Genomic DNA, 17,748 nt, shown 5'->3' on the forward strand with positions numbered 1-17,748 from the left:
TGCATAAATTTGATTTAGTGTTCGAGAAAGTACAGGAACTAGAATCCAAGTTTACCAGTTGTGCATAAATTTGATTTAGTGTTCGAGAAAGTACAGGAACTAGAATCCAAGTTTACCAGTTGTGCATAAATTTCATTTAGTGTTCGAGAAAGTACAGGAACTAGAATCCAAGTTTACCAGTTGTGCCTAAATTTCATTTAGTGTTCGAGAAAGTACAAAGACATCTTAAATCTAAATTAAAAGACAACAATGAGTGGGCTGACCTGTGCCACCATCAGCAGAGGGTCCCAGCATGTTGTGTACTCTGTTGGCGTACAGGACAAATGTGGGGTAGGGGATGTCGTACTTGCGGGCAGCTTGGGACAGTGACAGACCCTCCTTGAGCACAGACAGGATGGCCTCGGCCATGGTCTCGGGACGCCACGACTTGAGTGGTCCACGTTCCCGGAACCGCAGATTATGTACCAGACTCTGGTTGGTGTTCCAGCACTTCTGCCACATGCTCTGCAGCTGGTACTGGTAGCTGTCTGCTGAAAGGACAACATCACGTACATCAGTCTCCAGTCATCGAGCAATTCCAACAATAGTCACATCAGCAGTCTTAGAAAAAGTTTACAAAACTTAATACATTTAATGGTAAATAATGTACTATAATCTTATTATGTACAATACAAGCAGCAATATGAATATACCATTGGTGATCCTTATGAGGGTTTATCTGTATAAATATATCACTTTGTGTTTAACCTTCTTTCTGGTAATCCATCTAGATTATCCACGGAGTGAGTATGCACTCATTCATCCCATGACATAATCAGCCATCATCCAGCAAAGTGTGTTCAGTTGCTAGGAAGAACATCAACAGAAACAAGTTATCATGTTTTATTTGGTATAAAATAATACACAAACACACACAAATATGTATGTATGAATGTATTACTTTAGAGAAAATAAAACTTTAGAGATACTCATTCTTTAGAATGGTACTATATAAGTACATAAAGTGTAAACAAAACGTAATAAGGCAGATGTAAAGGGTTTAAAATTTGTTTAATCAAAAACAAAATTAACAACACTAAATAACAATTATACACTACATCAATCAATAAAATCTTTATTTTCTTTTAATCACTGTACAATAAATAGTGTCAAGTAATTAATACTTTGTTGTTATTAATTACAAGAAAGTAATTAATAACAACAAAGTAATAGTATTTTGTTTTGTTGGTTGTGTATCAGTAAAAATCAACCAATTAAACCTACTTTCTACAAGTACTCAAAATTATACTTAAAACATAAAATGGATGCTTGGCATTTTTATTATTCTATCAGACTATCTAGTAGAATTCAAACTGCAACAAAAAATTGTTATGTAGACGATATTTAAGTGAATTTTATAAATACAGCAATTTAGCAGATGATTTAAAAATAAATAAAACCATGTATTTTAGAAACTAATCTTGCCATTTCCAGGTCAGACAAATAAATTATTTAACTAACAAAAGAAATTTCATCATCCTTATGTGATTTACTTCGGTTTTGAATGAATTTGTTTAAAGATTTCTATGTGAAAAACAGTCCTAAAACATTATTAAATAGAAAAGTTCAAAAACATATTCCTTACGTTTTATATTATGTTTTATATGTGTTGTTTTATATACATTTTATATTATGTATAGTTTCAAATGCAAAAAAGAAAGTCCTATATGTTATAAAACTAAGAAATAAAAGATTGGACTAATGTCCTTCCTAATTCCTTTAAATATTCCAATATGTCACGTTGTTTTGTCACAAATGTAAAACTATGATATGTATTTGTATATTAACAATACAGTAGAGAAATGTGGTGTAATCTACAAAAAATTATGAAAAATGTATTATTTATACTATACATTCTGGTCGTGGGTATGAATTTGATGATGATAAACCAAGAAAATGTATAAAATCTCATTTGTAGATAGGTTTAGATTTATGACTTGCTTTTTGAAATGTTAGCAAAACATATGAAACATACTAATAGTTTTTTTTTAAATGGTCAAGTTTTAAATGAGATATTTGGAAAACAACCAAATGAAGAAGAAAAAATGTTTTAAATTCTTTCAGGTAAAGGAATATTTCCTTATACATTTATCAATAGTATTTGAAAACTTTATCAAAATGAAAAATTTAAGATTTTTATTTAATTTTAACAGGTGAGACAATTTCTGACAATGAATACCAACATTATTATAGTGTTTGGAACAAATTGAAGTTAAAAATCTAGGAAATTAATCAGATTTATGCAATAATCTACATGTTCCATTGTTTGCAGAAATATTTGTAAAGTTCAGATCAATTTTCTTAGTTTGTTATAAATTAGATCCAACTCATTATCTAACTGCTCCATGTCTAATATAATTAAGAAAGTTAAATATAGTTATAAAAACTATTTTACCTCGTCTTTATAAACCATATGCTATGGTCAATTGTACTATCAAGTAAAATGTTGTTTATCATCTTTTAAATACAATGCTAATTTGTTTATAGTGACTGTGAATAATAGATTAAAAATAAAATATTTTTATTATAAATTAAAGATGGTATCATGTTTTATATTGTCAAAAATATAAATATAAAACTAAAAGTATAGATTATAAAATTGTTGGATTATATAGATTGATTGAAGGTAATTCTAAATGTGAAGAAAATAAAAGCGCATTAGTAAAAGTTTATGATTGCTTACGATACATTACGAAGATGACTTAATGCCGAAACACGTATCAGCCCATAAAAAATGTATACCACGTTATTGTACCAATCTAATGAAAAATTAAATTAGAAAAATAAAATTGCCCTTTGTTTCCTAAACAATGAACTGTATTGTATACATATGTTATATATACAAATATTTGAATTTTTTAAACGGACCCTTAACATGATGCTTAAACATGGTTAGCCAATAAATGATATGACTGTGTATATACCTAAAATAATAGTAATGGAAAGTGGACAAAACCAGGTATCCACAATGACTTTGTAATTAGCCTTTTGTACCCAAGCCCCCCTCCCTCCCCCCTCCTTGCACACACAGCGGTGACAATAAGCAGGATCTTAATAAACCAAACTACATCAAAACAACGCTACACATGCATCAGGTGAACACAAACTACATTTGATTGTTTTAGTTGATTGATAGGGAAATAATTATGTGCGTCCTTTGCACAGTGCCCTCACAGGCGGGAACAACATTAAAAATGATGAGTGCAAATGGCACAGACAAAGATGATATCATGAAATTAATTAACTCCAGTTATACATTAATTATATATTGAATAATGTATTATGTTAAAAAATACCAGTAGCTGTTGGCAACAAAATTTCATTAGTTTGATTATTTTAACCAACACATCTAAACAGGAAGAGGATTTTAATTCACTATAATTTTGTCTTTAATAATTGTCTTATCGAGGTTCTAAGAGGTTTGCTGTCTCCTCTCTCTTTCAATTTCAAAGGAGATTGTATAAAGGAAATACTTTAATGTTATTCATATTGCATATAGCTCTAAAAATTTTCTTATGCAACTTTTCATTTGAGAGTAAAACTATATTTTTAATCTTTAAAACTAACTTAGCTGTAATAAAAAAGAATATACATTTAGTTATTGTTAACCTATAATATAAAAATAATACAATGTTTAAGCTGATTCCAGCCTAATTTGTTATTTAATCAAATTATTGGTTTTTGTAGTAGCTATATAAAGGAAATCTCATTTATATTTGTAACGAATTGTTATCATATATTTTAACAGGTAACCGACTTTATATTATATCAATTAACCCTTTGAGTGCTACACACCAATAAAGTGTCAGTCGTATTTCTGCAGGAAACAGCTACAATACGGATGTATCTGTACCCAAACAAAAATTAGGCCTTCATAATTTGATTGTTTTTCATAAATTTTTGAGCCAATCTGTGATTGGCGTCATCTAGAGTTACCACAACATAGTTATTGTGATTTTCAGTCAAAACGCGAAGAATTGCATAGTATTTAAAGTGTTAATATTAATGCATAGTATTAGCCTTTTCCTTGGACACTTTTAACAAAATATTAATATAAATAAATACAAACTTAACTGGGTTACTTTCTTGATAAACTCCTCCTTATGTGATGGGTGTCCAACTTTCTTTCACATGTAATAGAAGATGGCACGATGTCCCTTCATAAATTAATATGACAGACATTTGTTCATTAATATTTTGTCAATTGAACACGCCTCACCTGATTACAACTATATACAACATTTGGTGAGTAATACAAGAAAAGATCATTTTTTCAATCTGAATGTTTAACTCTTAGAACTTGTTCGTATATCTGCAAATAAAACAAAGTCTCTTGTGAGAGATTCTTTCAAACCAAAATTATTATTATCATTAATCCCTTACACCCATGGTGAATGTTACTCAATGTAAAAAGAGCAATTTTCAACTACAGATAGTCACTGTCACGTGTTTCTAAGTTTATAAATCTTCACAAATTAACACAATATTTAAAGTTTAAATAATTTAATTACTTTAAAAGACTTCATCCAGCATTTAACGAAACTCTTAAGTATACTCGAAATTACGAGTTTGGATATTTTATAAGATAAAAACCATTTCATTATGATGTTGAAAAATGACTAACGAAACATTTAACAAACCAGTTATTTTTGCATTATACTAATGCATTATAGTAATATGTTGTATTAATAAAGCCATAGTAACATTGGTACTGCTTATAGTAGTACTGTAGTAACAGAGTGACTTCTGTGAGTTGAACAATCCAGATACATGGGCTCCAGCACTTGGCTAACATATTCCATTCCAGCATGCATAATTCAATTTTAGAGCCTCTTGTAGTTTGGCTTGCATTGCATGAAATAGTCAATGCCAGGAATAGCCTGCCCACCTTAACTCACTCTTACAACTTTTCCACAAACTAAAAGACTCTCGTATTTATGGGTAATATCCGACATTCACACTGACATCTGACACTAAATCAGATATCCGACCCTCTTACAGGTATCTGAGACTGAAACTGATATCCGACTTTCAAACTGATATCCGATCCCCACACTGATATCTGACACTCAAACTGATATCCGATCCCCACAGTGATATCTGACACTCACATTGATATCCGATGTCTCACAAGTGATATCCGACCCCCACACTGATATCTGACGCTCATACTGATATCCGATCCCCACACTGATATCTGACACTCACATTGATATCCGAGTCTCACAGTGATATCCGACCCCCACACTGATATCTGACGCTCAAACCGATATCCGATCCCCACACTGATATCTGACGCTCAAACTGATATCCGATCCCCACACTGATATCTGACACTCACATTGATATCCGAGTTTCACAGTGATATCCGACCCCCACACTGATATCTGACGCTCAAACCGATATCCGATCCCCACACTGATATCTGACGCTCAAACTGATATCCGATCCCCACACTGATATCTGACACTCACATTGATATCCGAGTCTCACAGTGATATCCGACCCCCACACTGATATCTGACACTCAAACTGATATCCGATCCCCACACTGATATCTGACGCTCAAACTGATATCCGATCCCCACACTGATATCTGACGCTCAAACCGATATCCGATCCCCACACTGATATCTGACGCTCAAACTGATATCCGATCCCCACACTGATATCTGACGCTCAAACCGATATCCGATCCCCACACTGATATCTGACGCTCAAACTTATATCCGATCCCCACACTGATACGTCTCTCTGCTCAGAAATGCTTGCGTGACATATGAGAAAACTGCTGTTTTTCTCTTAAATGTTATAAACTGATTTTCACAGCAAGGAGCATTGCTTGTATGAGCATTTCTTTTTACAAAAATGCTCATACAAGTTTGTTTTGGATTCAAACGTAGTTATCGTAAGTTTTAATATAATTCAGAAAATTAGGTTCTTTCCAAATTTGAAAAATGGCTTGTGTACTAGGATCACCCACATGTGTACAAACACGTACGAAGTTCCTGTGAAAATGTGTTCTAAAGCTTACGATAGATCCACATTCCATACTTGCCCAGGCTTGAGTGGCACTACGAAGACGATTGGCGCTACCTCTTATTTTCCTGATGAGAACAAAAATACAGTTTCTCATACTTCGTAGGGACACTCACTAACATGTTATGTCATTGACAAACCTTGTAGGGTGACATTCACACTTGTTAACGATGTAAACATCTAACTTGCAGGAGATACATTTTGTGAAAATTAAAAAGAAAAATTCTGGAACAAACCAAATTGTAAAAATAATTAACTAAGCATTGTACAGTCAGGTTCTTGCAACAATGAATCAGTTCTGATATTGGCATTAGAACAGCACTGACTTCACTGTGTAGAAACCCGATAGAGAATTAGAATTGAGCCGTATTACGTTTGACATGAATTCCGAAAGAGGAAAAAAAACAAAGTTCAATCGGGTTAGAGAACAGCGATGGAAGTGAGACAGCATATCGGCAAGGTCCGGCGTGGACGAGCGATGGCCGTAATTCCACCAATTAAAGAATGTAATAAGCATAACCTTGGAGCAACTATAGAAATCCCCCCTCACCCCCCCGGTCCAGCCGCACATTAAACAAACCTACTCGTGTCTGTCAGACATGTTTTATTTATTATCAGGACATAAAACTTTATGTTTTGCGACTGTAATTGCGTGGAGAATTGCTTCTCTCAACAATAAATATTAAACTAACAATAAAATACAAAGTTGTGACGGACAATGTGGGCCTGGTTACAGTTACTGTACGAAGTGTAGACACTGTTCAGTGTTCAGCGTAAAACACGGAACGGCAATAATACCAACAAACAGTCTTAACATCATGTCTTTATTGATATCAACATACAGACTTGTTACAGATTATAGTCTTCAAACTTAACCTACGTTTGTAGAATTATCTGCTGATAAATCATATTTTTCTTTAGTTCTGCTTTGATATTCAGACCGAGCAAATCGTCTTAGATTACTCTATTTATTAATAGAAATTAACAATAATTTATTCGTGTCACGTACAAATATTTAAATCCGAGCATCTTTGACTTTATGACGAATACATAAAAAATTTGAATTGACTGAAACAAATATGACAAACAAAAACTTTGGCACATTATGGCAAATGGCGTTAACAACTTTTTGCGCAGCTTCTTTTTTGTTTCCAACTAAGCCAACAGTAATAAATCTGAGAACACAGGCGGCTTGGGACAACATATCACACGTTGCGTAAAGGTATCAAAGAGCTGTCAAACATATATTTAACTAAATCTCAATACACACGATAATCCCGCCTTTGTAACGCCTTGTACTTACTTATACTCGCAGTTGGCAATAGATTATCAGCAGATAACTGTTACAATGGTGATGACGCCTGTTACAGTGGTCTAACATGATCGCATCATTGTGCCCATGCCAATGATGACCAACTAATGCCTAAATTGTATCTTAAAATCTAAGAGCTTAAACAATAAAACTGATCAACAGTCTACAACAATAGGAATGGCACGTGTATTAGTGTACGCGGCTTTCTGTGCTTGAAACACACCCTGTACACAGAAAACACTTATAAACTCTTTTCAAAGGCAAACTTAATATCAATAAAGTCAGATACGGAGAATAAGCTGTTGAAATGAGCACTCGTACATTGAAACAAATAACCTTGCATTGTAAAAATTGATAACAAAATGAGTAACGTACATGTAAAGTACGGTTTGATAATCTTTACAATACACGTTAAACTATTTATTACGTCTATTGCATAAATAATGTGTCATTATGACAATATTGCAAAGTTATAAAAAACAATGCCGAGTTTAAACCGCACATACATGAACAACCGTATTGCTCTCTCTATTGCGAACATTTTCGACTGAGCAAATCCAACACTTATATTAGAGAGCGAGTATTACACAATAGTTAACTTAATGCTTATAATGTGACTAAAACATTTAAAATGCGCGAAGTGCAATAATGATAAAAGATAGTAAGTTTATTCCCTGTTAATGGCGGCCGACAAACACGTAAACACTTGAAATGGGTTGCAAAATACAGAGAGGTCACAATACTAAAATTACGACTGATATTGTTTTGATTTCAAAATTATAATTACCTATTGGAACGTTAAATTTGAGTGTGTTAAGTGTGACACAGCTGTCCTGGAAGCCTCATCTTTCACCGCGGACAAACAAACAATCCCAGCCACGGCGACAGCGTCACACGCAACTAAAAAACCGCTCTCCACTAATCAATATCCACTTATTAATATCTAATGTTGATTTATTATCAGAGGAAATTAATTATTTATGTAAATCGTTATTGTCATACGTGAATAGATCGCCATTTGCATACTGGAACAATGGCCGGTCTAAGCCTACACGGTTCGGTTTGCACTACCTAACAAAAGGCAAACCGAGTCCGTATTTAACGATACAATTTCTTCACTCACCCGCTATTTGTAGTCACAGTTATCGGTGAAAACACTACTACGCGGACAACACGCGTGATTAATTATCGTCTCCACCTAATTAATGGTCGAGTCGAGTTAGATGGGAAGCAACTAATGTAATGGTTAACCGTAATGCAAACAAAAGCAACTCACTTACAGCTAAATCGTCAAACAACTACGTGTCACAGACTAAACTTAATTGCAAGCAACATTAACTGATAAAACTGCAGAGCTAAAAACTTAACTAAACACAGAACAAACTAATCAATTATTAACTTAATACAACCAGTTACGTGTAAATAATTATTATAATCGATTGTACACACAGAAAAAACGTTAACAAAACTTAAATACACTACAAACAAGTACAAAGACAACTAATCTAGACATAGGAATGGTTGGAATATCATTAATCAGTATAAAGGCAGCGGCGCAATAGCGGAAGGCATGCTCCAGGGGTACGACATGCTCAAAAATAAATATTTTGTTAAATTAATAGCGGCAAATCAGAAAATAAGATTTTACATATGCCTAAACTGAATCCGTGCATTTTAATGCAATAAAATTCACTTTAAAAAAATACCAAAAGAATGTTTACATTTTTTAATTGGATTGAATTTACACCACCCGAACCGTATTTTATTAATTCAAGGGTGTTACTACGGGAATGATGAAATCCAAAATATAAATCCTATGTAAGCTCGATTCTCCTAGGTTGTAATAATTTGTTAAAAAATGCAAATACTGTAATGTTTTAATTTATTATTTGATTACATTTTAATAAGTTTATTTAGAGCATGAACCGAGCATGCACAAGATCAACAGATCCCCCGCGGCCCAGCGGCTAAGTCTGTATCGGTTGTTCTTGCTGTTTGAGTGCAGGTGGTGGCGAGATCGGCTTGTCGTTATTGTTGTTATTGTTGTTGTTGTTATTGTTGCCCGATCCCGAACCGTAGTGCAGGGAGACGATCGAGTGTTTCTTGCAGAACGCCCACCACCACCTGAACCCTGCGAGGCCGGTAAAGGCAAAGTCGGGATCTCGCTCGCGCCTCAGCTTCTCGACGAAGCCGAGGATATCTTTGAGCGGCTTCTTGGTCCGCCTGTTGTAGGGAGAGACTGATATGTCGCAGCAGAACTCCAGGACCGCCGTCTCCTCATAGTAGGACAGTCCCGCCTCCTCCAGGACCATCATCCTGTTAGTCTTCCCTAGGATGTTATCGTAGAGTGTTCCTTTAGGAATGCCGTAGCACGACGAAGCCTCGGTAAACCGCATTTTCTGCGTCACTATCGCCTGGATAGCCTCCTTCAGCTGGGGTTGCGTCCACGTCGGTGCTTTCATTTTCAGTAAGGTGGGGGCATCTAAGGCAAGGTAAAACAAAGCTACACTTCACACGAATGCAGGCAAACATAAACAACAGAACCAAAATTATGATGCAAAACAAAAAATTAAACTAACATTAACTGGCGATGAATGAGAAACAATACGTGCAATTAAAACTCAACACACGTATCTGATTACTAGCAAACTGGGCACTATGGTGATCAGCAAAGTTATCAATCTCTTTAAAATATCTGACTTGATTATAAAACTACTATAATACTGTACATGGTCAACTAACACAATATATTCTTGTTACAGATATAATTCAAATATCAATTTTGTGTCCTTTTGTTAAGCTAAAGAATAGTTTTTATGTGTTAAAATTTCAAGATTTGAAACTTTATCTTAGAAAAGAACTAAGAATATTATTTTTTTTTAATATATACATATCTATATTCAAATTTTGTAAAACCATATTCGTATCAAATTTGTTTCTTTTTTTGAGGACCATTTTGTTCCACTGCTCTAACTAAGCAGGTTAAAACGTTTATCAATTGTAGCTTTCGTTCAACCACCGAGCTTTATTTATTCTCTTCTCATTACGTAAATAATAAACATAACAATCTCCCCATTCTCAAATTTCGGACGCTACCTTCAAAAGTGAAAACAAAAACACATAATTCCATGTAACATACGTTTTCCTTGTGGCTTGAAGAATGAAAAGGAAAAGTTTTCCCCAGAAAACTTCAAGTGTAATCATTAAAACAATTAAATGCAATCTCAACTTAATACTAATACTACTATAAAAGAGGGTTTAATATTCTATTACAGGGAGAAAGTGTACACAGAAGGTGACGTCCGAAATGAAAGAATTCACGCGCAATGACAGCTGCAGCTGTGAGATCCCCCACTAATGGGAAATGTGTGAACACAAGAGGCATGCGTTAATAAAACAAGGCAACGACTAAAATGTTTACATTAGTTTGAAATCATGGACAAGGACTTACCGGCCAGGGAGGAGGTGGAGGCTCCGAGCCAAGCGTGAGATGACTCAAGCATCTTGGCCTGCAACACCGACAAAACACAATTTAGCAACTAACCACGCACAATGTGTAACAACTAACATTAAATAACTCTAAAACCGGCTCCGAACCAAGCGTGAGATGACTCAAGCATCTTGGCCTGCAACACCCACAAAACACAATTTAACAACTATAACGGCCATATGGCTAGACCTTATTGATTCAGTACACAGATCAACCAACCCAAACAAATCAAATACATAATCAAATAGTTGGGTTTATTAAAGAAATATATAAAGTCGGTGCCCTTAACTGGTTGGATCCAACAGCTCGAACCCGGAACCCAGGGGTGGCACCAATCAGATACCGGAGACATAACTACTCTGTATTTATGTACGAGAAGACAGGGTAACTGTTTTCAAGCACAAGTCACTATATTAACAGAGAAACTGCCGTTTAGCCAGTCATTCAGAAGTATTGCCACACGGATGTTACCATAAACTACTACAAGTATTAACTAGCCATTACAACAGTGTGTGTCAAACTGTGTTGAGAAATTAGTTGTAAAACGAGACATATTGAAATTCATTACGTAATCAACATCAAATTTGACGTATGCATTGATACAAAACACCACATGATTAACATTTCTAGTGTTTATATAGTGTTTAAAATTAGTGTCCTAGTAGATTCATTATATATCTCGTGCAAAGAGTACATTGAAAACTTAATTTTTAAAGAATTCCACACTTCTTTCACAGACGTGCCATCTATATGATACGCTACAATGAGTCATTATTTAAAAATCAGTATTCCAGTTTTATAAAAGTAATTTTCTATATAGAAGCATTACTTTGTGAGCTTAGAGTTAATACATGATGTGTAGTTCTCATACTGCGCAGCTATACGTCGCGGTCGCTGCAATCTACTCTGCAGAGGGCAAATGAATTTACTTTCATTACATTTAATATTATAATCAGGCTGTTTCGCAGGCGATGTTAATAATTAATGTGATGACACGTCATATTCAACAACGTAGAGGTACGACAGGAAGTGACCTTTGTATAAACGACTGGGCCTCCATTTGAAATTTACATAACAATAATACTTTTGGCTTTCTACTAACCAGTGTTTATTTTTTGAGTTTACTTTTAGCTATTTGTCTTCCCCCCTCCCCGTTACACCACTCCTCGTACGACTAAATATTTATATTACGGCTGTGACAAAGCTCTCACGGACATGCAAATACATGCCGTGTGTGTCGTCGGTCAGATTTTGTACTCAAATATGTGGAAACACACTTATTGAGTCCATTTCATAATTTGATTTCATTACATACAGATTTATTTTTTTGCTGCTGACATATTTTAACCTACCTTCGACTGGCTAAGATCAATAACACTTCACAGAGCATTTCATTTGAGCCATTGTAAAATATACTCGTACTTCGTACTCGTACTTAAATCAATACTGCAATAATCGCGGGACGAGGTCCCAACGTAATAAAGGGTTAGCGTTGTCAAGAATATTTCAAAATAGGTTCTTAATATTTTAGCTATTGGAGTTGAAGAAATGCCTTGTACGGAAATTTTAGGACTGATAACAAATTGTAGGATAGTTCAGATGGCTTACACTAGCCTGATATTCGGATAACTATTGTGGTGAGCACGAATTTTATTGATAGTGTTAATACTTAGAATAAATGGTAGGATCGTTCAGATGGTTTATATTAGTCTGATGTTTGGATATACTTTAACTATTGTGGTGAGCACGAATCGATACTGTTAAGACCTAGAATAAATGGTAGGATCGTTCAGATGGTTTATATTAGTCTGATGTTGGGATATACTTTAACTATTGTAGTGAGTAAGAATCCATACTGTTAGGACCGAGAATAAATGGTATGATCGTTCAGATGGTTTACACTAGCCTGATGTTCGGATATCCTATAACTATTGTGGTGAGTACAAATCGATACTGTAGAGGAAACAAGTAGGATGAAGTGAGGTGACACACCCCCTGGCCAGTTTTATGTGTCTGTAATTTATTAGTCAATGAAAACACACTTTCACCTAATAAAGCTAAATTGGATTGACAAGGGCAGGAGTTGGCACGTGTTCCTTTCCCTGCCACACTGTCCTGATACAACACTAACGTACGGCTAGCCCTGTTCAGAGATCCTAATCTCCTCTTGTTACTCTGTCACCTCTCAGTAGATGCGTGACATTCACACAGGTAAAATAGGTTCTTTGATTGGAACATGTGACGGAGAATAAATGGGATTACGTGCTACTCGATCGTGGCAGAGTTAGCAAGCCTCGAATGCTTCTCTGGACATCTTACTGCTAAATTGAAATGTACAGTACCCACTATTTTGATAGTAAAGCATAGCAAAGCAGCTCAACTACGATGTGAGTAGAATAAATGCAAATTTTGAACGGAGCGCGCTAAACGATATTTTCTACAAAATTGTAAGAAATGTTCGCTTACAACGCACACGAACCTTCTGTGATAGGAAACAAACACATTCTAAATTCTAAACAAATAATGTTTATTGGGGCCATGGTATACCACCTATGTGTCGCCTGTGTTGATGTATACGTTTATTCCACTACTTGGCACCAGTCACGTGGTTCCACCAGTGCTACTGCAGAAGTTTATTGTGTTACTCGGCAACAGTGATGTGTTGTCTATGCTACTGCAGAAGTTTATTGTGTTACTCGGCAACAGTGATGTGTTGCCTGTGCTAATTCAGAAGTTTATTGTGTTACTCGGCAACAGTGATGTGTTGTCCATGCTACTGCAGAAGTTTATTGTGTTACTCGGCAACAGTGATATGTTGCCTGTGCTACTGCAGAAGTTTATTGTGTTACTCGGCAACAGTGATGTGTTGTCTATGCTACTGCAGAAGTTTATTGTGTTACTCGGCAACAGTGATGTGTTGCCTGTGCTACTGCAGAAGTTTATTGTGTTGCTTGGCACTAGCCATGTGTCGCCTGTGCTAATGTTTAAGTTTACGCGACGAAAAACTATAGACGTTACATTTATAAAAACAGCTTGATTGTCTGTAAATTGCGGATATTCCTGAAAATTGAACGTAGTACTCGATAAATTAAATAAAGGAACTTTATAAACGGTTTCTTTCAAACAGCAAGGCGGCCATACCTACCGTACTCCACGTAAATTTGCCGCGAAATACAAACAGATGGGATTTACCGTTTCCTAGTTGTAAAATAACATTAAACTCTAAACGTTTCAAGAGTGGAGCCGATGTTCACAGGATTACCTAACAACAATACCCGACGCTCCGCTGTACAAGCCACACGACTCCGCGGCTTGAACAAAATAAACCACAATAATGTCGGTGGGAAAGTTTGAGTTGACGAATGAATGAAGAAGAGTCGCCTAGCTAAACTATTCACTACTACAAACATGAGGGAACATTAACAGATGGGGAGAACGGAGCGATAAGACGGGAGAGCATTTTCACACACAGACCGTGATTCGGCCAAGTACACAATGGCATGACGCGGCTTTCTACCGGTTTCCTCAATTTTCTCGACTAGCCGACCCCCGCCCCTTTACCGTCCACCACTCCCGCACTACAAATTACCATTCAATATTTTACCATTGTCTTATAGTCAAAGACAACCTAATTACAATAACACAACCCGGACGGAACCGCCACGCTTTGTTCCGGTTCCGACCCGATAATTTACGGAACGAGTTATGTTGTAGCTTTCAGAAAATGATTATCTATAATATATTCGGATACGGAAGCGTGTAACAATACGGATGAGTAATTACGACATCACGTGTGTTCGTTATGATGTTTGTTTGGTGTAATTACAGGCCTATTGACTGGACCATTCTATGCTAACATATTAATGGCCGTCACACTCGGTACGCCTGTCTGTCCGGAGACTGCTAGACGTGGTACCGCTCCCACACGTATAGACCATGCTTCATTTCCCTTTCCGGTATCTCACCACACCGTACCCAACTACTATAGTAACACCAAGTTACTTTCACAAACACAATTTTAGTACTTGCTTGTACTGGTAATGGTGAAGATTAAACTGTTTCCGAAATCCCTATAAAAATATTCCAAAAAATCCTCTTCTAAATGTTTTCTGATGTAATAATTTGCATAGTTGAGAACGTCTGTACAATTTAACACACTGCGAGTCCATATGTATATCTATATATCCGAATTCAATGTTTTATTCTCTTCATCAAATCAAGAACAACCCATTGTATAATGGCTCAAAACATTAATACATTTTCGTGTATCTAAGTACACTTTTTCAGATTAACATAAACTGTATAAATATCTACAACAAATTAAATATGAAATAAAAAGATAGCGAAGACTCGCACAAGAAATACAAACATTATACATAATACAATAGATTAGCAGCTGATGGTCCATTACATTGACGTGTGTGAATAACTAGAAAACATTAAATTTACCTGAAATAAAGACACCTCGGATGTCTTGTTTGAAGCACCGTTTGTGTGCACTTTTACTTTTTCAATTTTAACCTAATAAGGTAAGGTTTTCATTTAAAATTTCAGAGATCTTATATATGCCTTTGATGGTGTAACAATTTTCTAAATTATTTTGTTTGTGTGCATTTATGGCGTGACTGGCTAAAGTTTTTCAATGTCGCTACTGACAATGTAAAACCGATGGCTAGTTACTCTTATGGAAGTATTCGATGTTTGGCCGACATACTGTTTTTCACAAAAGTTACAATCAACTTGAGAAATGAGGTTGTTAGTGTCATAGTTAATATTTAATGTATGTTAAATATACGGAGTAGTTTTTAGAAATGTGTTTCCGATGTATGACAATAAAGTGAACTATTTACTATAACTGACTTGAAGTGTAACTTTAAGGAAGGGGAGGGGTGACAGAGAAACTGTGTAGGGTGTGGAGTAGAGTATATGACCGCCCGCCGCCGCCACCACCTCCTGACATTTCGTGCTACGCAATAAACATGATTTACTTTACGACGCCAAATAATCTCGATTACACCGCGCCATTGTTTTAAAAAGCAGAAATCACCAGGCGGGCCCGAGGCGTCGAGTTAGCGCTGCTTTACACTCCGCGGTCCGTACGTAGCCTGGTCGTTCTCTGATTTGATTGACATTTACTCCGGGGCCGGGCATCAGGACTTGTACTGAGGGGCGATCCTATCGGCAACAGGCAGATACAACTTTACAATAGAAAACTTCAGGTAAAAATCTATCGTACAAAAATATAAAACATGACACTATAAAAACTTGTAACGGAAACATTCTGGAACAATAAATAGTTGTGACTCGTAACAAAAACAAGACGATACAGAATAGTTTCCAAACAAATGTTTCATACTGGGTTCTTCGACAGATTAATTTAACGAGTAAGGAGGGAACGTTCTAGATTTAGAATTGTTTTCTTAATCGAATTACTACAAACAGGCTCATTTAATAACAAACGTTTTCAACTGTATGATAACTAAGGATTGAACATTCTAGGTTTAAACGTGTTTTTTTTATCGAAGTACTGTAAAAAACCTCGTTTTATAATGTCTTCCAATGTATCAAATCATTTATTGACATTTATCACTCATGAACTACATGAAATAGGCCAAGTGAAGAATATTTGAAATGACTAGTAATAGTATATATCCAGTTAGTTCTCTGTGGTTAGTCGTTTAGTGCGAACGTAACGTCCGTTAATGTCCGGAGAAATCCTGCTTCCTCCACAATCCAAACGTTTTCAAAAACAAACTTTACACAAATAATTAAAATGATACAAAGGAAAATAAAAATTTTGATACAATTGCTGCAATAGTCCGTTTTAGAAGTCACCGTAACACTGGGTGAAAGGCCCGACCTACCCAGCCAACGGCTAATTCCATGACGCTAACGGAAACATATAATGCTGCCATTACCTCTCGTGACTTATTAAATCTTATTGTTTCAATACAACAATAATGAATGGAAGTGCCATTGTGTGCGCGTCGTGCCAGCCAAGAGTGTGCTGTGTGTAGCTGTACGGTGTACGCTGTACGCTGTACGCCGTACGCCACACAAGGAGCCTGTCTGCCAGAAGTCCGTGTCCTGCCCTCCTTGCTCTACATGGTTATGTGCGGCGGTAATTAACCTAACTTGGATTCTAGTTCACATACAATATAGTTAAAATGAAGTTTTTCTCCAATCGTTAGAGTCTACATTGTGTTAAAAACATATGTATATACGCTAAAAGTATTAAATACATGGGAGGGGGGTAATTATTTTCAATTTTTATACGGTGGGCGGTTTTTGTGTTCATGGACTTTTGTATATGCCAGATTATATCTCCACCATTGTCGACGACGGAGGAACCCCGATAGCGGGTGATCTGAACACGTCTTGTGCTGAGGCGCCAAGCAAGGCGTGGTCACCGGACAATGAAACACAAACTCTCATTGCCACGCTGCTATCTACCTCCTGTGGTAGGAGTGTGGTTAACGCGGGTGGCAGCGCGAGGGGTGGGGGGTGGCGCGGGCTGCCGGTTACAAATCCTACCATTATGAACCGCTGTTGACAAAGCAGCTTACAGTAGCGGAGCTGCGCGCTTTAGAAATTGCCAAGTCGCCTGCAAAAATCAGACCCACATCCCGCTAACAAATAAGCCCACTTTATTACCTTCAAGTGGTCTCTCGACGCATCGACCGCGGCGGACAAAGGCTTGGATAAATCTGGCGGAATTAACGCTAACCTCGGCAGCGCGACATTGTGCCCGGAGCGTCTTCCCCGCGTGATCGCATCGCGTGCCGCCGGCGAGACAACGGGCCTGTGCGCGGTAATGAGCGATACTCGACTCGACTGTCGATGCGGGGGCTTCGAGTGCCGGTTGTCT

At 36.4% G+C, this 17,748-nt stretch overlaps 1 protein-coding gene across 5 annotated transcripts in view; it reads right to left on the minus strand.

Annotated features, from left to right (window-relative positions):
* Window positions 1–17,748, minus strand: part of LOC124358511 (protein bric-a-brac 1-like) — a 524,334-nt gene that overhangs the window by 25,992 nt on the left and 480,594 nt on the right. For 3 of the 5 annotated variants that reach the window (XM_046810823.1, XM_046810817.1, XM_046810808.1), the window contains exons 5-6: window positions 10,842–10,899; window positions 264–530 (exon numbers count right to left, since the gene is read on the minus strand). In XM_046810823.1, coding sequence (XP_046666779.1) covers window positions 264–530; window positions 10,842–10,899 — 325 coding nt within the window. Of the gene's footprint in view, window positions 1–263; window positions 531–6,888; window positions 9,873–10,841; window positions 10,900–17,748 lie in introns of those variants that run through there. The other 2 variants (XM_046810813.1, XM_046810830.1) reach the window with 2 other exon arrangements.

Source organism: Homalodisca vitripennis, chromosome 1 (genome assembly GCF_021130785.1).
Source record: "Homalodisca vitripennis isolate AUS2020 chromosome 1, UT_GWSS_2.1, whole genome shotgun sequence".
In the NCBI taxonomy this organism is placed as follows: domain Eukaryota; kingdom Metazoa; phylum Arthropoda; class Insecta; order Hemiptera; family Cicadellidae; genus Homalodisca; species Homalodisca vitripennis.